Here is a 25,738-nt window from a genome sequence, read left to right as displayed (position 1 = left end):
CTGATAAATTTAGTACCATTTGACAGTACAGGTCACCTGAAAAATAATTTGACATATCTTGAAACTTTAGGCTTCCAGGTTTTCACAGTAATTCTTAACGGGTTTTGTCTGCAAAACCGACCCCCTTTATCATTTTCAGAACTCTGGAAGGCTCTACCAATTCAGACAAGGGTCTTAAAGAATCCTATCCATTTTTAAAGGGCCAGCTCAGGGCGCTGCTCCACGAAACGTTTTCATAGCCTGCGTACATCTTTTGCCCCTCCTCTCTGTTATAGATTCCGCATTTATATAGGATTTAGCACATCTTTTCAATATTATATATATCTTCCCCGAAACTGGAATATCTTCCCCGAAACTGGATGGATCTCTAAGGAAAAGACTGTCTCTCCATCCCCCTATATGACCTTAAGAGGCGGTCATCCAAAATCCGTACATTCATCATAGAAACAGAAATTCCACCCATAAATGTAAGGGACTGTCTCATTAACCTTGGGGCCCTATTTCCCTCCCACTGGCAGCAATCTGGTTTATTCCATGGGGTGGAGAAGGAAGTCAGGTTGGCGGGGTGGGAAGGGAATGGCGTCAGTGCGAGGTCACAGCACATTGTCCCGAATGCCATCTCCACACTAGGATGACATGAACCCAGGACTGAGGGATGCAGTCGGAGGAAAGATAGAGGCCCAAGTCGCGCAGACTACATGCAAAACGAGGGCAGGATAGAGAACAAAGCGTGGAACCTTGCGGGGCGTGGCAGAACACCTGGACGCCGGCAGCGAGCTCCCGCAGAAGGAAAGTGAGGAGACGCGAGCCGAGCCAAGGCCTGGCAGGATGGGGCGGGACTTCCGCAAGCCATTTGCCTGAGTGGCAGGGGAACCGGAAGTGGGGGCGCTGCAGCGGGTGCTGAGGCCGGAGGAGGGACGCGCCGGAGTGGGGCCGCCGGGACTGAGCGAGCGACAGACGCGCGACCCGCCGACGCCGCAGCCGCTTGGGGCCCGCACGGACCCTGTGCCTGAGTGAGTGCATTCCGGGGCTCGGGGAACCGGTGGCTTAGAGGTGGGGGTTGGAAGAGGCTGCTATTTGTTATTGTGAGAGGCCCGCGACCTCCCCTCCCCCACCCTGCCGGCCCCTCCCCCGCGCCACCCCTCCCCCCCCCCGACCCTTGGGGTGCCTCCCGCGCTCGCCCCTTCTCGGCTGGCCCGGCGTGGGTTCCCTGGCCGCCCGCTCTGCCTCCCCGCACCTCCAGGCCGCTCGCCGCCTCCCTCGGAGCCTTTCCCCAGTACCCCACCCCCAAACCTGCTGCCTCCTCGGCCGCCCAGCCGCCCCGCCTCTTCCCGCGGCCGAGCACCGTGGCGGGGCGCGCCTCCCGGCCCGATCCGGCCCTGCCCGTCCCCCGGAGCAGGCCGCCCTGCATCCCCCGCTACCCCGGCCCGGGGCTCGCCGCCTCCAGCCCCATTTCCAGCCACGCTTCTGCCTCGGGTCTCGGCTGTTGCCTTTCCCTCCTTCCCGAGGTTGAACCTCTGACCCTTTTCTCCCCTTTCCTCTGTCTGGGAGGCCGTTGGCGCGGGCTCAGACCAGTTACTGTTTTTTTGACGGAGCACTTTTTCCCACCCGTCAGAAACTTCTCCGTTACCTCCTCTAATATATTTAAAAATCCATAGGCTGTCACGACTTAGAAGGGCTTATTTCTTAGAGGGCTGTCCAGTCCAGCACCTCATTTTAGAGATGAGGCCCAGCGAGGCTGGTGATTTGCCCAAGGTCAACCAACTAGTTAAACCTACCAATGGACAGGTTTTCTTAGGTGCTTTTTACCTGGTCCATGTCCATGTACCAGATCAGGATCTTCTGGCCTTCAGGTTTGTGATGTACCCGTTGCACGGTGACTCACTATTCTTTCCATACCTCCCAGGCCAGCGTTGCTTTTCATAGTGTGTATACAAACCTTAAGAAAACCAAACACATGAAGCTTTGGCCTCTTTTTAGAGCTTACCCATGGAGAAAGGGAAGACCACCTGGACCCACCCTAAGGCCTCATTTCGTACAGCTTTAAATGGGGGAGTCATGTTGGGGGAGTGGTAAAGGTATGGAGAAAACACGGGGTATTGCCCCCTTGAGCATCTGAATACGCCTTTGCCTTGGATATGCCTTGTGTCTTTGGATTCTTCTCCTGGGCACGTTGTTCTGATATAAAGGTTGCCTCCTTGTGCGGGAGCAGGGGAGGAGTATGAAATCATTGTGCTTTAATGCGTTGGCTTGGGCATTTGATAATAAATTCTGAATGTGCTGGAACCCCGGGACCCATCCACCAGCCCACTGAGGCAGGGTACTAGGGATGAGGCCTGCCTTGGCCTTTAGAATAACCCTGCCAGCTCCATCTGAAACAAAATGAAGGGTCTGAGGTCAGAGTGGAAACATTCTAAATCTTTTAATTCTTAGTGCAACTTTCCCCCTCCATCTGTTTCCTGGTTAAACTAAAGAAACATCCAGCTCAGCTTGAGTATTTATAATTCTTTGTTGTTGGAACTGGTTTTTGATTAGACACACACTACACCACGCTGGTATAAGCATTTGAAAATTCTGGTGTTAAGACTGTCATAGTCGGAGTTAAGTAGAGAAGACAGAAAATGCAGGAAAATTGGGAAATGCTGTGCAAGTCACTTACTCCTCATCTTCCCAGAGAACTCATTTTAGTGGACAGTTAAAGCTTCCCTGGAAGAGTATGTCTCCTGATAAATTAATTTCTTCGGACCTTTATTTCCATTCTGTTGGGTTTTTCTAACTGAACATGCTGTTTGTTACCTCAGAAGTTAATGACTTGCTGCACAGAGGCGATTCTTATGAATCAGTGAGGTGAGATGGGAGTCAAATCCCTCTCTGTTGCTACTTTTTCTGTTGTTACTAATTGCAGCATTCTGAATACTTCTGTGCCACGATATTGCTCTCTTCGTGAGGCAGGAAACCCCAAATCACTCAGATTTTTGTGACCCACCACAGGCTGTTCTCTGGATGGCTCCTGATTGATTATTCATTTTTATTATAAACAGTACACAGTTTTTTTTATCTAACTCCCGAATTATTTGAATCCCCTAAATGCATAGTCCCCAGCTTGGTTCTTCTTTTTTTGTTTTCTTTTCTTTCTTTCTTTTTCTTTTTAAATCCTTTGGCCTCACCGCATGGCATGTGGGATCTTAGTTCCCTGACCAGGGATTGAACCCACGCCCCCTGTGCGGAGTCTTAACCACTGGATTGTCAGAGAAGTCCCCCTAGTTTGGTTCTTAAAGAGGAGATTACGTGGGTTTGCCCCTCAGTTGTTGTTGTTTTTTTTTTTAACGGCTGTTTAAAAATGTTACCAAGCCATAGGCACAGGTAAAACTGAAAGCTACCTTGTATTGTAAGATTTTGATTTGGCAAAATAATCCAAAATCCAAGTGTCTGAAGGCACAAAGAAACAAATTTTGCTCAGAGGAGGAAGGAGGATGACCTTGTATTCATAGTTAAGGAAGAAAAAGACTAGCTAATTGGGAATATTGTGCTAAATTCTCTCAGTTTTACCTCCCTAGTAACTTGAGATAAGTGACATTTTGTTCCTCAGTTTCTCTGTCCCTACAGCTTTTTCATTTTGCTCATGACAAAATTTAGGACTGAGATGAAAGTGTTTTGCTCAGGGTATCAGAATGCCATTAAATTTGGGTTGTAGTAATAGGATATATAAGTGAATTGACTTAGTAAATTAGAATTTATCATTGTTTCATACAGTCTTTTCTATATAGAGCCTAATGCCCTTTGCTCAAGAGTACTAGGTTTTGGAGGGTAGTATATCACCCTGAGTTCAAATCCCAGCTCTCCCTATCATGGGGCAGTTTCCTTAAATCTCCCTGAGCTTCAGTTTTATTTAAATAACAAAGCTCCTAGCACAGTGTCTTGTAAATAGTAAGTTCTTAATAAATCTTTATTGCAGTTATTATTTTTTGATCAGTTGTTTACCTGTTGGAGAAACTCTAAAAATCCATGTCTGTAAATTGAATCATAGATCTAAAGAGATCTTACAGTTTATATAGCCCACTGGTCTTGAAAGTAGAGTATGTGTGCTGCCTTGGGATGCATAAGGAGATCCATAGGCATATAGGAAAATATTTAGAACCTCTTTTTACATTCATTCTTTTTTACGTAAAAAAGGAAAAAATTACGAATATTTAATATACAGGTTAACAGCAATTCACATCTAATTTATAAATATACATATATTGAGCAACATTTCAAACAGATTCTAAAACATTAAAAAATGTTTGAATCCCGCTAATCTGGGCCAGTCTTTACTCATATGCTTTAGTTCACTTTATGCTTTACTAGTAGGTGTTCACCTAGTCTCTGCGGCCCCTTGGGAGGAATCTGCCTTGAGAGGCAGGTCATGTCATTTGCAGTTCTGTTTGTTAGGAATTTGTTTCACTGTACATTGTATCTACTGGCCTTGTCTTCCTATTTGGGGACATGCAGAATAAGCCTAAAGTCCCTTCCTAGTAATCTTCAAATACTTTGACAGCTATTTGTCCCATGATTTCCTCTTCCTCAACCAGTTTTTCTGCAGATTATAAGCATACCTGTTTCTTTCAACTATTTCTGATATGACAGGTTTTCTAATTTCTCACCATCTTGGCTCCTTTCCTTGAAACACCCTCTGGTTTGTCAAAATTCTTAAGTTTTTCAACAGAATCTGAACATGGTGTTCCAAGAACTGAAATGTAGTTGGAGTGCCTGCATTGTGTCTTTAAGTGGTGAGGGATGAATTTGGATACATTTTATTGTGGCAGCACCTCATATGTACAGTTTTGTCATCCTTGTTCTTTTAACAATCCCCAGGAAAAATGGTTTCAATTACATAATCACACAGTGAGAGGGGGGCAGATTATTTTTCTCCTTTTTAGTAGTGATCACTCAGTTAACCCTGTGTCAGTTAACTTTTGCCTCAAAAATACCTAACATGTTAAGAGTTTCTCCAAATGAGAAATAGTTGGGTTTTTAAAATCTATTTTAAAAGTTAGGAAATAGACTTTTTCAATTAGTGAGTGGAGAATGGAGCTGTTTTGTTGCTGTATTTCTTTACATTATATATCTAATTTTGAAATCCAGAAAATGGGAAAAGTTGCTCCTTGTTGGTCTTAAGGACAATAGAGCTTTTTGATCAGCGGGGAAGAAAGTTACTTACTAAAATTAAAATGATTATTAAGTGCCATATCAGATTTAATCTGAATAGCCAGACTTGAATCAAGCATTGAACGTAGACCCCAAGAAACTTTTATATGGAAGATTTAGAATGTTTTATTGGCTAAAAACAAGAAGTTTCTGTGTGGCTATTTGTTTTAACCCTGTAATCCTTTTTTTTTTTCTTTTATGTATCTTCTGATTTTTCCACACTTTGCTTAGACAGTGAAACTCCAAACAGATATCATAGTCTGATTGGAACTATATAGGTTCATCTTGCAGTTCTTCCCGATTCTTGCATTTTACATTGATGTTTTTAGCTCCGTGTGGTATGTCATAAGTCTTTTGGGTGAAATGGTTAGATATAGGTCCCCTTTAGGGAGTCAGCGTGAACTGGTTTGTGATCAGTGGGCCAGATGTGACGTAATTGGGGTCAGACAAACCTCATTTCAGTCACTGAACAAAGTACCTAAATTATCTGATCCTCATTTTCTTCATTTTGCAGTACTTCTGTGAGGATCGGAGGTGGTATGTATAAAGCATAGAGTAGATAGTCCTTCATAGGTAGTTATTATTTTCTGATAGTTGCAAATTTTAGTAATCCAAAGAAATATACACAGGTTGTGAATGATATTTTACATCTTTAGTCAGATATAGGCTTAACCCTGAGCCCAATTTTTTTTAGACCTAGTGTCATTTGGAACTGATCGAATTTATTTACATAATTAGTGTTAAAATTGTTTGCTTCTGTAAGTTATTTTTCATGAAGGTTTGCTTTCATGTTTAGGGTTTGTTACTTTTTGATCCTCAAAAACTACTACCTTGGTAATCCCGGGTGTTTTGTTTACTCAGTGAATACTTATTAAAAGGCTATAACTCAGTCCTCTTTCTGAGAAAGTTTAGTTGTATTTGAGGATGGCAAAGGAAAGAAATAGAGAGTACGGCCTTTTTTTCTATAAGCCACAAAACCCCAGCTTTTTCTCTTTCATCATCCTTTGCATTTTCCAAGTAATCTCTTGAGCCTAATGTCTCTAGTATGTATTCTCCAGAGTTGGTTGAAAACAGTCTGGTTTCTTACTTGTCTTTCTAGAAGATTAGCATTTCTAATTTTCCTGAATTTCACTTATTCCTTCTTCTCCACTATCAGATGCCATATTTAGGTTCGTCGTTAATCAAATTTTTTTTAGTGGATACCTGTCAAAAATAGAAATACCTAGTAAACGTTTGTAAAAAACCAATGCCAGGGACTTCCCTAGTGGGCTAGCGGTTATTAACACTCTGCTGCGCTCCCACTGCCGGGGACATGGGTTTGACCCCTGGTCATGGAACTCAATCCAGCATGCTGCGGGGCACTGCCAAAAAAATTAAAAATTAAAAATAATAATAAATAATAAAAATGAAAAAACCACTGCCAAAGCCATGACTAGTTTTGTCATCATCTGTAATACAGGTATTTGTGTGATGTTTAGTGATCACTGGATTCTAATCGGTGCTGTACTAATTCTTAAGTGTGTAACTCTAGCAGCCTAAAAGGCTCTAATGTAGATGTCATTGAACTTGAAGGGTTTAATTCCTTGTCATTTGGTTCTTACAATAACATGTATTTATGAAAAATTAATATAGGTGTAAGGTATATACTGATGTAATGCATTGTTCCTGAATGATATTCAAACCTGTCTGGAAGTTTAGTAGTGCTAGATATTTATGGGACTTAGGCAGTCATGTCCTGGACCTCGTCTCTGCTGAAAATAAACTCCAGTTGCATCGTTTCTAGGCAGAACCCAATGAAATTTATTTAATTCTTATTCTTATTTAAAACCTGACGCGTAATATTTAAGTAAGTGGTAACAAAGAAACATTCCTGTCAGTGAACAAAACATAACATAGACATTTTTTTCCTCAGGTGTAGAATGAGCCAAGGAGACTCAAACCCAGCAGCCATTCCACATGCAGCGGAAGATATTCAAGGAGATGACAGATGGATGTCTCAGGTAAAAGGAGGTGCACATGCGTTATTCACATAGATGAGTCTCTTCAATTTTTAGAGTCTTTTAACCAGAGCTACAATGGGGTGTTTTTAATGGTCAACAAGAATTGATTACTGTAAATAAAAATCTAATGTTAGAGATGTCATTCCTAATCACCATGTGATGTTGGAACTGAGGAATATTTTGAGAGCATGGGCATTGCGTACTGTTAATTTTAATAGATGACAGTGTCTCTACAGTATTCTTTCTTTAAGCTTTTTTAAATTTTGAAGTAATTTCAAAATTATACAAATATTACAAACACTTTAGAAGGAACTTCCTATATCCTTCATCTAGACTTGCACCTTGTTAACATTTTGCCACATCTGCCTAATCATTCTGTCTGTATCTGTACCATTTACCAACTTACAGTTTTTTCTGAATCATTTGAAAGTATTTTGCAGTCATCACAATGCCCCTTTACCCCTAAATATTTGAGTGTGTTTTTTGAAAACAAGAACTTTTTCTTACATAACTACAATACAGTTATTAAAATCAGGAAGTTTAACACTGACATTATACTGTTACCTAATCCAAAAACCATATTCAGATTTCTGTATTTGTCCCAGTAGTGTTGTTTATATCAATTTTCTTCCCAGTCTAGGATCACACATTGCATTTGGTTGTCGTTTCTCTTCATTCTCCTTTAATCAGAAACATTTCTTAGCCTTTGTTTTTCATGACCTTGACCATTTGGAATAGTATAGGCCATTTATTTTGTGAAATGTCCCTCTCTTTTCTCATAATCAAGATTCACATTATACATTTTTGGCAGGAGTATCAGGGAAGTGATGTCTTCAGTGCATCACACAGAAAGCATGTGATGTTGATTTGTCTCATTGATGATAGTAGCTTTGATCACTTGGTTAAGATGGTGTTGGCCTAAACCAATTCTATTTCGTTATAATATGGTCTCACAGGTTCTTATTTTAGTCAAGTGGGTTATAATCCACTGTAATTTTGAAACTCATTGTCCAAGGTTTAGCAAGTGGGAATCCCTTCAGGCTCTGGCCCCTTTGCCCTCTCAGTATGTCCCATTGTTTTTTTTAACACTTTTTTTTTTCAGTATTTGTAGCTTGCTTTTAATAAGTGTTGTCGCTTAACAATAACTATATTTAACCTTTATCTGTTTCCAACCGTATTACCTTTTTTTTTAATATAGATTACTTTATTAATTTTACTTTTTTTTTTTTAAAGCAACACAAGTGGACTTTTTTTTTTTTTTTTTAAGGGAACGCTATTTATTTATTTATTTATTTATTTAGGCTGTGTTGGGTCTTCGTTTCTGTGTGAGGGCTTTCTCTAGTTGCGATGAGCGGAGGCCACTCTTCATCGCGGTGTGCGGGCCTCTCACTGTCGTGGCCTCTCTTGTTGGAGAGCACAAGCTCCAGACGCGCAGGCTCAGTAGTTGTGGCTCACAGGCCTAGTTGCTCCGCGGCATGTGGGATCTTCCCAGACCAGGGCTCGAACCTGTGTCCCCTGCATTGGCAGGCAGATTCTCAACCGCTGCGCCACCAAGGAAGCCCTGTATTACCTTTTGAACTAACAAGTTCTATATGATTTTAAGTCCCCAGAGTTTCCTGTTTTAGTATTTAGTGATTCTCTTTATACTCTTCATAGTTGTATTCTCTTTCTGTTTTGGTCGTCTCGGACTTAAAAATCAGTCTTTCAACTAGCTTATTTTGAGTGGTAGTTTTTTGTTTTTTGGGTTTTTTTAATTTTTTAATTTATTTATTTATGGCTGTGTTGGGTCTTCGTTTCTGTGCGAGGGCTTTCTCTAGTTGCGGCAAGTGGGGGCCACTCTTCATCGCAGTGTGCGGGCCTCTCATTATCGTGGCCTCTCTTGTTGTGGAGGACAGGCTCCAGACGCGCAGGCTCAGTAATTGTGGCTCACAGGCCTAGTTGCTCCGCAGCATATGGGATCTTCCCAGACCATGGCTCAAACCCGTGTCGCCTGCATTGGCAGGCAGATTCTCAACCACTGCGCCACCAGGGAAACCCTGAGTGGTAGTTTTTTATTTTGACTGCTCTGCTATGGATCAATTACGTGATTATTCTTTCTTAATCTTCCTCATTTGTTTATATCTTTAAAAAAGTACTATGAAATATTTTGAGCATCTGTGTATTTGCTACTCACCCTAAAAAAATAAAACATTGCTAAAAGAATTGCTGTTCCCTGTATACCCCTCATTGATCACATTTCTTTCTCTTTCCTACCTCCCCACCCCCAAGCCAGTAATTTCATGTATTTACATACTACATATATAATCTCTAAACAATATAGTTAGTATTTTTGCACTTTTTTTTATTAATTAATTTATTTATTTATATTTGGCTGTGTTGGGTCTTCATTGCTGCATGCGGGCTTTCTCTAGTTGCGGTGAGCGGGGGCTACTCTTCGTTGCGGTGTGCAGGCTTCTTCTCATTGTGGTGGCTTCTCGTTGCGGAGCGCGGGCTCTAGGCGCGCAGGCTTCAGTAGTTGTGGCACACAGGCTCAGTAGGTGTGGCTTGCGGGCTCTGGAGCGCAGGCTCAGTAGTTGTGGCACACGGGCTTAGTTGCTCCGTGGCATGTGGGGTCTTCCCAGACCAGGGCTCGAACCCGTGTCCCCTGCATTGGCAGGTGGATCCTTAACCACTGTGCCACCAAGGAAGTCCCTTTTTGCACGTTTTTAAACTGTAAATAGTATCTTTCTGAATGTATTTTTTTCTGCAGTAATCATACATATTAAAAATATAGCTGTAGTTTATTCATTTTTTTCTCTTCAAGTAGTATTCAATTATTTTATATGAAAATACCACAGTGGGTTGTCTGTTATCTCATTGATGTGCATTTAGGTCATTTATAAGTTTACTAAAAGTAGTAACTAAGACTAGATGCCTTTGTTGTTTCTGGCGTAAATTAGAAGACTTTAAATGATTAGCACTGACTGGGAATAAATTAGTCAAATGGAAGAAAAACAGATATGAATATTTAAATTTTTTTGATAACTTGTATAATATGGAAGGACTAACTTATATTAAAATATATTATATACCTAGATCTTGGTTTTTAAATACAGTTCTCCAATGAAAGGAACCAGGGCTCCTTGGAGAAATGATTGATTCTATAGCTGGAGCAAAGAAAATAAAAATATGGGCCTGTAGCATCTTGTAGTGCAAGAAATCAAGAAACTACTCAAAAAAGAAAAGGAAAAAAAAAGATGGATGGCAGGAATATCACTGAAGTGATGGGTCCCCAGTACATCACATAGAATACATGTGGTATTGGTTTGTCTCATTGATGATACTAACTTTGACCACCTAAAAGACCTGAAAGAGCCCCCAGAGTGCAAAGTTGAACATTTTGAGCAGTGTAACAAATGATGGGATTACTGGTTTATAACTGAAAGAATAAAATAAGTGTTCATTAATCCATTCTGCTATAAATAAATGAGTGGATGAATAAATAAATAGGGGAGAAGGGCTAAATCTTCATTACAGAATAATTTTAATTAATAAATGTAGACGTAAAGAGGGAAAAGAAAATCCTGGATAGAACACTGCAGTAATAATTACTGTAGGCAAGATCCATTGATGAATACTAACATTAGTGGACACAACTTTAAGGAGAAACGGTATATTTGCCTAGCCTTAGAGTATCTCCCTGTAAATTACTTTGGTGGTTCTAACATACGCCCACCTATTTTTTGATACCCCTCCCTCTAGGAGTTGGAGCTGAATTTAGTGTCTTGCTTCTAACATATAGAGTATGGAAGGGAAAATAATAACTTGATAGTGGAGAAAACTGGCAAACACCACCTTACCCAAATGATCAATATTAACATCACCAGTAATAAGTCATGTTCCCTGATATGATACAACAAGGGCACATCACCTCTGTGGTAGTCTTCCCCAAAAATCCATAACCTCACCCTATTCATGGGAAGACATCAGACAGACCCAAATTGAGGGACTGTCTACAGAACACCTTACCGCAACTAAATGTGTCAGGTCATGAAAGACAAGGAAAGACCAAGAGACTGTCCCATATTGGAAGAGTTAAAGGAGATGTATAGATTAAATGCAATGTGATATCCTGATTGATTCAGGAAATGGACGTTAGTGGAAAAATTAGTGAGATCTGAATAAACTTTATTTTAGTTGATAGTATTCCCTAATGTTAATTTCTTAGGTTTGACAAATGTACCATGCTTATATAAGATGCTAACATTGAGGGCTTCCCTGGTGGCGCAGTGGTTAAGAATCTGCCTGCCAATGCAGGGGACACAGGTTCGAGCCCTGGTCCGGGAAGATCCCACATGCTGCGGAGCAACTAAGCCAGTGCGCCACAACTGTTCTCTAGAGCCTGCGAGCCACAACTACTGAGCCTGCATGCTACAACTAATGAAGCCTGTGTGCCTAGATCCCGTGCTCCCCAACAAGAGAAGCCACTGCAATGGGAAGCCCATGCACCACAGTGAAGAGTAGTCCCCACTCACTGCAACTAGAGAAAGCCCGCACACAGCAACAAAGACCCAACGCAGCCAAAAATAAATAAATAAAAAGTAAATAAAATTTAAAAAAAAATCCTTACTCCTGAAAGTTCTGTTTTTTAAAAAAAAATAAAATAAAAGATGCTAATATTGAAAGAAGCTGAGTTAGGGATATATGCAAATACTCTACAATCTTTGCAGGTCTTCTGTAGATAAATTATTTAGAAACAAAACATTAAAAGAAGAGCAGTCATGATTAAGTATTGAAGTGATACTCAATACTACTTACGGAGTATTGCTAAAATATCCATCCCTATTCTAGACTTAAGTACCACATATCAAGAAGTACCTGGAACAGATGAACATGTCCACCACCACCACAGGAATGCAGTCAACAAAATCCAGAGTATGGGCGAGTCTATAGGTCAGACAGTCATATTCCTTAAAAAAAAGTTTGGAAGGTGGTCGCAGAGGGAGGGGAAACCTATAGATTAAAAGGGATTTAAGAGACAAATTGTCTGGATCCTGATTTTAAAAAGCAAATCATAAAATAAAATTTTGTGACATTGAATTTGAACACTCACTAGTTATTTGTTGATATTAAAGGATTACTATTAATTTTAGAGGGATAGAACTGGTATTGTGGTTATATATATTTTTAATCTTTTAAGAGCTACATGTTGAAATATTTATACATGAAATGCTATACCCTCAGTTTGCTTCAAAATAATCTAAGAATGGGGTGGGGCAGTAGTTTCTGGAATGTTGAAATCATAGTGACTGTAAATTAGATGATTGCTGTATCTGGTGATGGATACACAGAGATCCATTGTGTTATTCTCTCTGCTTTCCTGTACGCTTGATATTTTCCATAATCGTAAGTTGTTTTTAAGGGTGATATTAAAAGACTTGACTGTAGGCAAATTTAATAACAATTCGTATCAAAACATTAACCACCTAAAGAAGGCTTAGCAGCAGACTGACAGAAATATTTGCAGTAAATATTACAGATGAAGCATTGATATTTTTTGTTGTATTATCAATAAAAATATCCTCAAATATACTAGATAAGTGTCTCAATGAGCATGACAGGAGCTTTAACTTTTTGTTTCCAAAAAGTACAGATTAAAACAATGGGAAAAGAAAGGAGGGAGAGAAAAATATTAATAACCCGTGCAGGTGCAAGTATAGTAAAATGAGTTCTGATACATTGCTGGTGTCAGAATAGATATAGCCAGTAGCCATTTTGTTAGTAATTTGGAAGTATTTCCAAGATCCATGAAAGTGTTAATCCCCTTTGCCCTAAAAATTCCCAACCTGTAAAAGAAAATGTGTGTGTGTGTGTGTAAGTTTCTTCATCTCAGTCAATAGGAGGCTTCTGGCAAATCTGTCTTTAGGATAAAGAGCTAAAAAAAATGAATGTGCCACTGGATGCATCCAGTAGGATATTAAGTGGTGTTAAAAATTATGGTTATAGGGAATTCCCTGGCGGTCCGGTGGTTAAGACTCCGTGCTCTCACTGCCGAGGGCCCGGGTTCAGTCCCGGTTGGGGAACTCAGATCCTGCAAGCTGTGTGGCGCTGCCAAATAAATAAATGAAGATTTTTTAAAAAAATTACACGATAGGGGCTTCCCTGGTGGTGCAGTGGTTGAGAATCTGCCTGCCAGTGCAGGGGACACGGGTTCGAGCCCTGGTCTGGGAGGATCCCACATGCCACGGAGCAGCTAGGCCTGTGAGCCACAATTACTGAGCCTGCGCGTCTGGAGCCTGTGCTCCGCAACAAGAGAGGCCGCGACAGTGAGAGGCTCACGCACCGCAATGAAGAGTGGCCCCCGCTTGCCGCAACTAGAGAAAGCCCTCGCACAGAAACGAAGACCCAACACAGCCAAAAATAAAATAAATACATAAAATTTAAAAAAAAAAACTGCTAAAAAAAAAAATTAAAAACAAAAAATTACACGATAAACTTTTTTTTAAAAATTATAGTTATGAAAATCATGTAGCTACATAGAAAAATATTTCTAATGTTAATGCAGTTATAATGGCTGTTCTTTATTGAGTACCTACTGGGTGGCAGCCAGAAGCTGGGCCCCTTTTATAGAACTCTCATCTTCACAACTCTAAAACAGAGTTGCCAGCAGATGTGTAAAACAAAACTCGGGGTTATGTACTTGCTTAAGGTCACTGCAGTAGAAAGTAGATAAGCTAGACTTCAAACATAGGTTTTTCTGTCCCCAAAGCTATTGTGCCTTAAGGAGATATACATACGTTTCAACTGTGTTGCAGGGGGATGTGAAAAAATAATGAGAAAAAAATACCCTAAAATGTTAATAGGTACTGGGTTAAAATGGTAGGATTAAAGATGTTTTGCTTTGATCTTTTCTGTTTTTCCAAGCTCATTGCAACTACTTTTATACTTAAAAAGAAAATTTAGAGCACTTAAACCTTTAGAACAGCAGAGCTTAAATTCCATGACATTCTTTTTTTTTTTTTTGTTAGTTTCTGCTTTATAACAAAGTGAATCAGTTATACATATACATATGTTCCCATATCTCTTCCCTCTTGCATCTCCCTCCCTCCCACCCTCCCTATCCCACCCCTCTAGGTGGTCACAAACCACCGAGCTGATCTCCCTGTGCTATGCGGCTGCTTCCCACTAGCTATCTATTTTACATTTGGTAGTGTATATATGTCCATGACACTCTCTCACCCTGTCACATCTCACCCCTCCCCCTCCCCGTATCCTCAAGTCCATTCTCTAGTAGGTCCATGACATTCTTTAAACGTAAGCTGTTTTGTTGGTATTGAGAGGTAGTTGGCACTTTAGCATACACAGTAGAGAGACGATGTGATGTGAAAGAGCACCTACTCAATAAAACTAGCTAAAGTTTTATTCTTGCTCATCTTATCCCTTCAGTTTAAAAATACTTATTGAAACAATAGTAATTTTTAAAAATTGTTTACACAAGACATGGACCCAAGAGAAAAGAAAAAGTTGTCCCAAATCCTGTCACTGTAAAAGAGATGTCTTAATCAATTGTCAAATTATTTCCAGAAATATTTTTGTATTTTCACTAATAGCAGTGAAATATCTCAGTTTCACCACAGTGTCATCTGCACTTGTATTATCAGCAGAAATACTTAAATAGTAATTCCATCTTAATTAATTCCTAGGGGAAGCATAATTGAATGTAGAGTTTGAGAAAAAGAAACAGTATTCAGACCTTTCCCTAGAACTGGGTTAGAGACCTGCTAAAGCATCATGTTAATTTGTTTCAGGGATGAATATAAAAATTGAAGCTATGTCCTTCAGTTTAGCATCAATGGGTGAAATCTTTTTAAAGGTGTCTTATGCCTTAAGAGCAAAGAGAAGCATGCCAGAGCTAGGTCACCCCTGCTTAGAAACTTGAATTAGACTGAAAAAGCCTGAGTCCCAGTTTGCCAACATCTCACATTTAGAGGTTAGCAGACATTTTCAAAGGCCATATTAAAATCATTCAAATGAAGTGCATGCCTTTTGATTGGATCCTAGTTCAAAAAATAGATACATATAATACTTTTGGAACAATTGTGAAGATTAAATGTTAGATTTTATGGGATTATTGTTTATTTTCTTAGATGTGATAATAGTTCTGTGGTTTTATAGGAGACTGTCCTTATGCTTAGGAGATGCATGCGAAATATTTAAAGGTGAAGAATCACAATGTTTGCAGCTTACCCTCAAATGATTCAGCAAACACACACAGATAAAGCAAATGTGGGAAAATGTTATTGTTGAATGTAGGTGAGTGTGTACAGGTGTTCATTATATTACGTCAGCTTTAAGTATATCTGAAATTTTCTTTAAAAGAGTTGGAGGTAAAGGTAAGCTTTTAAAAAAACATGAACGCATTTTTCTGTTCTGGTTTTCAGAAGGGCCCAGGAGTTAATAGCAGATTGAGAGGAATCAGCTTTAGGGACAGACCAAATAGAATGTTTAACAACAGAGTAACTGGTTGGACGACTGTTCTGTCTAGGCCAAGAAATCTCACAGGGAAAAATGCCAGTTTCTGATTGTTCTTTCTTCTTCACACCAGCACAACAGATTTGTCCTGGACTGCAAAGACAAAGAGCCGGATGTCCTGTTCGTGGGGGACTCCATGGTGCAGTTGATGCAGCAGTATGAGGTAAGGTGCAGGGGTGAGGGTGGTCCTTGGCTGCTCATGTCAACACATTCGTGGATAACAGACTTGCATTCATTCCACTCTAGTTCAGAGTAGAAGGGAAATCAGACCTACCTGATGGGATTCTTTGTGCCATCAAGCATGATGAGACAAAGGAAAAAATACAACATTATTTATAACTAAGCTCCCTTTTTTGCCTTGACTTCCAAGAAACTTCACATTATATTTGTTTGTTTATATTTGTCCTAGTCATGATTTTCAATTCTTATTTGTATTTTACTATTTTCTTATTTGTATATGCTCATTTAAGTTTGTCTTAGTCATGATTCTCAGTTCTTATTATTTGTGTTTACCATTTTTATATTTTATATATTTTTGTAGTGAACTGTTCTGAATCTTTTTGAGGTTAGGCATTCTCCCAAGGGAAATTTAAAAGAAAAGATAGCTTTATATCTTTTTGGCTCAAGCACTCTAAATTTTTTCATCTCATGTTTCTGCTTCACCCTGTTCCTTTAAATGGTTGAATAAAGGGAAAGGAGAGTTTATTGAGTTGGCAGCCTAATTATAAATGTTGGTACCTAAGTGGCATCAGGTTGAGCTGTGACTTAGGTCTTGAGCTGAGATCTAAAGCTGCACTGAAAACTGAGTTACACAATGGCATCTTCAAAGCCCTTTCAGCAGTTGGTAGAATACCACTTGCAGTGTTACATTTGAATACAGAAAAGGGAAACTTATTTCAGATGCCTCACAACACATTGCAATTGAGGGATTTTATTTCCCACTAATTTCAGCTTAAATAAATCAAGTTTTTCTCTTTTCAGATATGGCGAGAGCTTTTTTCCCCACTTCATGCACTGAATTTTGGAATTGGGGGAGATACAACAAGACATGTTTTATGGAGACTAAAGAATGGAGAACTGGAGAATATTAAACCTAAGGTGAAATGAAACTTTTTTTTTTTTTTTTTAAAGAATATCCTTAATCTTGAGTCTTTTGCAGATAGTTAAATTGTCAGAAACTGGTAGTAAAAAAAAAAAATTGCTTCTTTAAAGCGTTATTTCACTGTTCTTTGCTTCGTGCCCCTTTAAGTTAAATGATATTGTTTAAGAACATTCCACATACATGCTTAATTAAGAATCAATGTAGGGGCTTCCCTGGTGGCGCAGTGGTTGAGAATCTGCCTGCCAATGCAGGGGACACGGGTTTGAGCCCTGGTCTGGGAAGATCCCACATGCCGCGGAGCAACTAGGCCCGTGAGCCACAATTACTGAGCCTGCGCGTCTGGAGCCTGTGCTCCGCAACAAGGGAGGCCGCGATAATGAGAGGCCCGCGCACCGTGATGAAGAGTGGCCCCCACTTGCCACAACTAGAGAAAACCCTCGCACAGAAACGAAGACCCACCACAGCCATAAATAAATAAATAAAAATTAAAAAAAAAAAAAAAAAAAAAAAAAAAAAAAAAAAAAAAAAAGAATCAATGTATTGCTTGCTTGGTTTGTACTTGTAATTGTTATAATTATCTTCTGCTGTAGGAAGAGATTTGATGGTAATAAGGTATGCTATTCTGTTGACCTGAGGCAGTATGAGGGGGAAAGTGCTCAGAGGTGGGCGGTGGGAGCAGGGCTATGATTCACTTGAGGAGGTAATTTTGGATCCATTTAAACATATAAACAGATTGGGAATCAAGGCCTCCAAGTTCTTCTGAAGAAAATTTGAAGCAGATGTGAACAAATGTTCAGCCCGAACATGTACCCAGTGCCTTATAGCATTATCAACATCCTGAGTTGGCACACTGCATATAAATTTTTTCAACCCCAAACAACAAAAAGAAAACAAAGCTGAGCCATTGATAACAGTCTCTGTAGTTGAAAGTATTTTATTTTTGCCTTTCTAACAGAAAAACTCATGCATATTCCTTTCTTTTGTGACAGGTGGAAATTACTTTGGGTTACGTAGTAAGATGTATGTCTCTAGGTGATAGCCACCTTGTAAAATTATTTTTTTAAAGAGAAAAACTTTCAAAAACTATATCCAGCCTCCACCCCACTGATTCTTTTCCTTGAGTAGAACTGTGTATTTATACCCACTACACTCCCTTGGGTACTTTTATTTTTTCTAGAAGGTACTTTTACTAAGGGAGTCTTATGATGTTGCAAGTATTTTCCCCCATGTTTCTTAGATTTCACTCTCTTTTTTTTTTTTCTTTTTTGACTTGCAGTGGTTTTATTTTTATACAGTTGGATTTGTTATCTTTTTTGTATAGCTTCTGGATTTTAAGAGATTAGCTTCCAACTCCACATAAAAGAATTTTCTCATCTCTTCCTAGTACAGTTTTCCCACTTAAGTGTTTTTCTGTTTGGAATTTATCCTGATGTATATGAGGCATACATTAATATTTTAAGATGGCTGCCCTGTTGAAGTTACCAATACCATTTGAGAAGTTCATCTTTCCTTCTTTGATTTTTTAAAAAATTTATTTATTTTATTTATTTATTTTTGGCTGTGTTGGGTCTTCGTTGCTGCTGGTGGGCTTTCTCTAGTTGCGGCGAGCGGGGACTACTCTTTATTGTGGTGCACGGGCTTCTCATTGCGGTGGCTTCTCTTGTTGCAGAGCGCAGGCTCTAGGCGTGCAGGCTTCAGTAGTTGTGGCTCATGGGCTCTAGAGCACAGGCTCAGTAGTCGTGGTGCATGGCCTTAGTTGCTCCGCAGCATGTGGGATCTTCCCAGACCAGGGCTCAAACCCGTGTCCCCCGCATTGGCAGGCGGATTCTCAACCAGTGCGCCACCAGGGAAGCCCCTCCTTCTTTGATTTTTGAAATAAGATTTTCAACTAACTAGTGGACATTCCTGAGTATTTATCTTTTTTCTCTTTTTCTTTCTTCCCTCAATTATAGGTCATTGTTGTCTGGGTAGGAACAAACAACCATGAAAATACAGCAGAGGAAGTAGCAGGTGGAATCGAGGCCATCGTACAACTTATCAACACAAGGCAGCCACAGGCCAAAATCATTGTATTGGTATGTGGTCTTTGGGTGGGTGGAGACCTTGGTATCATTAGGTAAGGTGGGGAGTCTTTTTAGAAATGTGATCACTCATGAATATAGAGAATCTTTAGGTTGGAAGCAGTTTATCATGCTCCTGAGAAGCTGTTCTCTGATATGTCCCATCGTCTTACTGGTCTCATTTCCTAGAACAGCTGTGGGGTCATCTTTTTTCTGCTCATCCTTGTTTAGAAGTGGAAATCCTCTTTGTTGCCTCAGGTTGCCTTAATTTTTTTTTTTTTTCCCTTGACTATCTTCTGATAATTTTTTAAGTTGCATATGAGACTTCTCCTAGTTCCTGAGTCTCTTTTTATTAGACCTTAGTTTGGATTAGCCTAGATGTGTTGTTTTGTTCCATTGTTAATATGGTAAAGGTGGTGTATTTATCAGAATCTCTGAATTCTTTAAAATATCAGAGATTCCATCAAGAAGAAAATGGGTACTTCATAGTCTTACCACTAACAGGAAATGCTACCCTTTGTAGAATTAAAGCATTGTCTTCATGGTCTCAGGGATAAACAGCTGTCTATTTCAGTGTTAAAGTTTACCTGTAGATATTCTTAACCCAGATAAAAATGTATGTTTTTGAGAAATCTGACATGTATTCAGTTCTTTAATGAGATATAGTGTTAATAAGGTAGTCATTTATTCAACAAACATGCGAGAATCACGATGTACAAGGCACTATCCTAGGTCCCAAGCATACAAAAATGAGTAAGACAGTTCCTCTCAAGGAGCTGGTGGATGGACACAGCAATATAAACAGAATTATTATACTGTATGCTAAGGGGAGAACAGGGTATATTTTAGACATAAAAATTGACATCTGAGTTTAGTTTTAAAGAATTCATTGGTTTCCAGACAAATAGAGAAATGAAAGAAGAGAAGGTATTACAGAGAAGAATGAGAGAGAGAGAAAGGGAGGGAGGAAGAAAGGAAGGAAATGATCAAAGGCTTATACATGTATGTGTTTGTTGGGTGAGTGAAGGAGGGTGCTAGAAGAGTTTTAGGGTTATCATTGGAATAAAGTTCAAGTCTGGGATAGTTAGAGAGAGGCCACAGCCAGGTCCCATGTTAGGAGTTTGGATATTATCATATAACAGGGTTCTGGGGAGCCAGGTCTTATTTTTTTATTACATGGTATTTAATTAATTTGTTTATGTATTTATTTATATCCTGCATTATTCCAGAAAAGACTACATTGTGGTTAAGAGTCCATCTCTTAAGTACAGTGGGTGGTACATTGTAGTTGGCTTAGGACATATTTGTTGCATGAATGTTGCTGAATAAATCCTCCATAAATATTCTTTGTTTCAACGAGACTTTTGAATTTGATATATAGTGGTGTTATCTACAATACTAAAACATTGGAAATAACCTAAATAATCAACCCCATGGGGGAATGATTACACAAGTCATTGAATATAATAGCACTAATCATATGACAATTAGGAGGACTGTGTGAAAACAGAATTTATGATGTATTTAAGTGAACAGTCCAAATACTAAACGGTATGTATATTATATTTAGAATTGCTTGAAAGTAAATATGAAAATTCGAAAAGGAAATAAAATTAAAATAGTTGTTACATGGTAAAGGAATTAGGAGTGTAATTTTTTTGTCTTCTTTAAAATAATATTTTAACAATTATCAGTTATTATAGAGAAAAAATCACATGGCATACCCCTGATACTCATTTATTAAGGAAAATGTTATGCAAGTACATAAGCTATTTTTCTTATCCTTGCTTGACAATCCCAATACGTATGGCGCCCTGCTCTTGAGGCTTAATCCTTTTTTATGGCTTTAATTACTATGGTATTCTTTGAAAGTCAGAATAACATATGTATTTATTGGTCACTGGCCATCCTTCCTGGTTGCTCATTATATCTCAACCAAGCTTTGATGTGCCAGCGCTGAGGGCTGCTTTTCTTTGTTAACTATTAGATGCAGAGCCTTATACTTTTAACAGTTATATAAACTAGGGTTTAGGATTGACCTTGTCTTCACTTGACAAGGATGAAAGGAGATGGATTGGGGTAGCATATTCATAATTCTCTATAGTTCTCCTTGGAACTTTACAGTCACACAGTAAGTTAATAATCGAGGTCCAACGTTTTGCTGAAAAAATTTAAGGCAGACATGAATAAGCGCTTACTTTGGGCATAAAAATTTTTTTGATTTTTTTAGTAGAACGCCTACAGAAAACCCGTTTTTATGAAATAAGACCTCTTATCATACCCTGTAGGAGAAACAGGTGACAACATTTTTGCCTAAATAACGATAACTTGCTGTGTGGCATCATTAGCTATAAACCAACTAAAAGGTTGGGGATTTCTAACAATTTTATAATTGGATCAGTTATCTGTATAAAGGCGATTTCTAGTTTGAGATGATAAAACCTTGCACTTGCCATATAAGAGCTGGCTTTTATTTACTATAGTAGAAGGACAGACATCTGATTTATCTGAAAATTATATTAGATCATTAACAAATAAGTTAAAAATGAATTTAGAACACATCTCTGTTTTATACTAGCAGATATTATGTGGCTCTGATTCATCAAGACAGCGTTTGTTCCAACTCCATTTCTCGTGTGTTCTAGTGTAGGTTCCATGTGGCATTAATGAATAGATGTGTATTTGAGCTAGATTATTCTAGCTATGTGGCGGACTATATGGAGGATAAATTGAAGGGGTAATACCACTGGAGGTAGGAAGAGCAGTCAGGAGATTTTACGTTAATTGAGGTGAATATTGATAAGTTCCCTAGCCATAGCAGTGTCTATAGTCAGAAAAAAGAATGGATTGGAAAAATACTTAGGATGTAAAAGCTGAGTGATTTAATGATGAATAGATAAGGTACATGGGATGAGAGACTCAGGGATGTTGGAATGATCAGTTGACACAGAGAATGTAGAAGGAACATAGTCTGTGGGGGAGATGATGAATGGGTTTTTGGACGTGCTAAGTTGGGTGTGCCTCAGGAGCATTCAAGTTTGGTTCTATACCTGGACGTTCAGTACACAGTTCTGAAGCTCCAGGAAGAGATCTGGGCTAAAGTGTGTAGGGTGGAGAGAGTACTGGGCCAAGGACAAAACCCTGAAGAATACCAGCAGTTAAGGGACAGGAGGAGGAGGAGGAACTCAGGAAGAAACCTAGGAGGAATAGTCAGAGAACTTTCATTAAGACCGGTCTAGTCCGGTGTTTCAGAAATTAAAGGTATAACAAGTGCCAAGTAGAGAGTTCCAGGGATATTTGAAATCACAAGTAAGTAGGAAAAAACAGTGAGTCTTCTCATCTTATATTCTTCTCTGCTCTTCCCCAGGGTTTGTTACCTCGAGGTGAGAAGCCCAACCCTTTAAGGCAAAAGAATGCCAAGGTGAACCAGCTCCTCAAGGTTTCCCTGCCGAAACTTGCCAATGTTCAGCTCCTGGATACAGATGGGGGCTTCGTGCACTCGGACGGTGCCATCTCCTGCCACGACATGTTTGATTTTCTGCATCTCACAGGAGGGGGCTACGCAAAGATCTGCAAACCCCTCCATGAACTGATCATGCAATTGTTGGAGGAAACACCTGAGGAAAAACAAACCACCATTGCCTGACTGGCTCCCATCAGTGTTAATAGCGTCCCAGCTTCCTCAGATCAGTTATATCACTGGCACTACAGAATCCTTCTCTTTCTTAAGGCACTTTGCATTGTAGAATGTTCCTGGATGTTCATATCTAGTGTTTGAAGGGGAGGAGGGATTTAAACTGGTCCTGTACATAGAAGGTTTGTTTGACACAGGAGAAAAATTAGCCAAGGAAGATGGTTGTTTAAATTCATTGGAAACCAGAAGGGGACTTTTTAGTTGTATGTGTGACACATTCATTGACTTATCACTGTTTTTCCTAGGACAACATCAAGCCTAAGTACTGAACAAAATGAAGATTCTTTCCTTGGCCTTTCTTTCTATGGATTATGTCATATATAATAATAATTAGAATAACACCTTCTTGGCTTTAAAACAGATGTTTTTCCAGTTTTTAAAGTTCATAATTTAGCCTTTTGTTTTTTATTTTGCTTTACTCATACGTATTCTCAATGTTATAGCAACATATAACATCAGATTGAACGTGCTTGTCATTCAGATATGGGAGATGCTATGGTTACAGGTGAATTTGTTCCACTCTGTTAATCTTTCCCATGCTTAGCAGTGAAAAATAGGTTTTGCCCCATTTGGGGGACTCAATGGAGGGTATTATTTTTATGCTGCTGAATATCATGTCTGTAATAGACCCATGCATGCAGCCTTTCCTCTATTCTCCCTCATCCCCTCTTTTTTTTGGTGGGAGGGGTCCTTGTTAACATTACAAGCTTTTAACACGTTTTTGACCTAGGAGCTCTGTTGCTGGCAGTATAAATCCCCAGCCAGTTAACTCTCATGATGATATTACTGATGTGTAATTCATTCTTGTGTGGTGGTCTGTGCTGTAGAGTCTGTGTAGTGCTATCCGTATTCAGAGTTCTGGTTCCTTTTGTTTTGTTTTTCCCTTAAAACCTGTTACAGTTTTCCTTCTTTTGGGGGGAAAAAAATCAGAACTCTGTTTCCCACTCCATAAGCCCTGACTTTATCTCAAGTTTTGTAGTATTTTAAGGTGTATATTTTATTTTATTTTTATTGGCTTAGTTTTTAAATTATTATTAGTCCAGAAAAATTTGGCCTCTTCTCATGGGGAAATGGTGAAACTGCTCTTCCGAATAGACATTCTGCTTGATCCCACTGTTTTAGTAAAAGAGAACTAGTAAAAAAGAACTTCGTTTAACCTTGAGGATTTCTCCTTAATACATCTTCATCTGAGAATTTCTTCCAAGAGAGCTCTTTATAATCTTAATGGTTTGTTGAGCTACAAGACCTGCCATTTAAAAAATAATAGGACAACAGGTGGTTTATTGTTTAATATACCTATGGAATATGTACAAACTGGATTTACAAACAAATACTTTAAACTGGACCAGGTGGATATTGAAGTAACCCATCAAAATGTGCTCTGCAGTGATTCTGCTTAACGTTCAAGTTCAGTAACTAAGGCGTATGTTTCTTACTCTGCTTGCAAGGTTCAAGTTCAGTAACTAAGGCATATGTTTCTTACTCTGCTTGCAAGGCACATGGCATTGCTTTTGTGTGCTGGAGGGGGATTTGTGGTTTGTGCTAAGAGCCGCTTCTGACTGAAAGGGATGGAACTTGGGCTGATTTTTTTTTTTTTTTTTTTCCTCGTCGAGGCTTTTTCTGGGAATTTTGTTTTTTGGTTTTTTTGTCTTTAAAAAAAACAAAAACAAAAACTTTCCTGAATGTATCATGTCTTCATTAACAACTGAAAGTATACGTGGTGTTTACTAAACTTGTTTACTATATTAAATTTTCCTTTTTATTTTTAGTAGCCCAGGTTCTTGAGTTTTTCAAGACAGATTTTTTTTTTTTCTTAGCTGAGGTACAGTTCTAGGGAGGAGATTTAATTAAGCCACAATTTTGTGTGTGAAAAGACAGTTTCCTATCCAGGTCTTTTTCTGTTGTCAGAGGGAAGGAGTATGGTCCAAACAAACCCCATTAGGTTACTCCTGCAGCATGTGCTTTTAGCTTCTCTCTTGACTAAGGATCAAATATCCCTTTGTGAGCTGGCCTTCAGCTCCTTTGCTTCTGTGTATAAACCTTGGATGTTAACTACATTTTATATTTACCAGAGCTATTTGAGCAATAGTATTTGAACCACTAGCCTTTTAAATAAAAGTCTGCCCCGTTGCTAATGTGCAGATACTGAGTCCACTTTCATTTCTTGCCAGCTTTCTTTGCACTGCTTTAGGCAAAAAGTGTTCATCTGTTTTTCTTTGATTGACACCCCAGTTTGTTGCAGTGACAGAACTTAATGCTTAATCTTTGGATTTCATATATATATATATATGAGAAGTATATACACACACACACATACATGAAGTTTAATGCACTGTCCAAGTGAAATGTCCTACTTGTGCTTGTGATTAAGGGGCCAACTTTCCAGGCAGCCAGCAGAGGTGTTAATTCTGTTTGTCTCCCAGCAAACTTTCATTCCTTCGCCCACCCATTCCCACTACACTAGATGGCAGCTGGTGATGGCACAATAAAGATTTCTGCAGTCCCGTCTTGAATGTGGCAGGTTGAAGATGTACTGCCAAGGGTGATCTAGGGCATGTTGTTTTGCTGCCCACATATTCTAGACTGCCATGGGCAGTGCTCTGGCTACCACCTTGAGTCTATTTGGACATCTGTCTAAGCCTGAATTTTTTGTCAAAAACCTGAACCCAACAAAACAAATCTTGAGTAGCTCATGCCCTGCTCTTAGGAATTCTGTCGTTGTTTAAAAATAATGTTCAACTTTCTTTATCTTTTTTATTTGTTTAACCTAGTCACTGTTTACAGTTGTATGCTAAAGCCTGAAATATTGTCTGTGCTGTGGTATATGAGCATTGCCAATTTTATATTTATTGCAGCGAAGAAGAAACTAAAGATACATGAAAATGAGGAGCCTGGCTGTGCTCCTGAATCTGTGGGGTGCATGTGGGAGAAGTGAGTTGGGATCTCTTGAAAGGAGGCTTTTTGGGGTGGGGTCTCCCAGGCTTCTCCTTGGTGTTCCTGCTTGGGGATCACTGCTGCTGGTTGACTGGACCTCCCCAACGGAAGTTTGCGTTTCCGCTTTGGCAAAGTTTCATTGACTAGTAGAACTCATTCTGTTTTAGTGCATATTTCAATATAAATGTAAACATTTCACTCAAACTTGCTGTCTTTCTGTCTCCTTTATCATAGTTTGAATTCCAGTGAA

General features: G+C 39.3%; 1 protein-coding gene across 1 annotated transcript; it reads left to right on the top strand.

The window, feature by feature from the left end:
- Positions 1-874: 874 nt before the first annotated feature.
- PAFAH1B2 (platelet activating factor acetylhydrolase 1b catalytic subunit 2) lies at positions 875-25,692 on the top strand. Its single transcript, XM_068554758.1, has 6 exons — positions 875-1,013; positions 7,100-7,187; positions 15,772-15,861; positions 16,680-16,796; positions 18,753-18,875; positions 22,228-25,692. Exons 2-6 carry the CDS (start codon positions 7,107-7,109, stop codon positions 22,504-22,506), a joined length of 690 nt encoding a protein of 229 aa, XP_068410859.1. The 5' UTR covers positions 875-1,013; positions 7,100-7,106; the 3' UTR covers positions 22,507-25,692.
- Positions 25,693-25,738: the final 46 nt, after the last annotated feature.

The sequence above is a fragment of the Eschrichtius robustus genome, chromosome 11, assembly GCF_028021215.1.
Source record: "Eschrichtius robustus isolate mEscRob2 chromosome 11, mEscRob2.pri, whole genome shotgun sequence".
Taxonomy (NCBI): domain Eukaryota; kingdom Metazoa; phylum Chordata; class Mammalia; order Artiodactyla; family Eschrichtiidae; genus Eschrichtius; species Eschrichtius robustus.
Note: the sequence above shows the minus strand (reverse complement) of the source record. Positions and strands in the feature narration are given on the sequence as shown.

Bases quoted from the DNA above. Each gene is read 5' to 3' on its own strand.
- PAFAH1B2 (XM_068554758.1), top strand. From the start codon at position 7,107: ATGAGCCAAGGAGACTCAAACCCAGCAGCCATTCCACATGCAGCGGAA. The intron at 15,862-16,679 runs GTAAGGTGCAGG...TTCTCTTTTCAG, and splicing joins AGTTGATGCAGCAGTATGAG to ATATGGCGAGAGCTTTTTTC. The intron at 16,797-18,752 runs GTGAAATGAAAC...CCTCAATTATAG, and splicing joins TGGAGAATATTAAACCTAAG to GTCATTGTTGTCTGGGTAGG.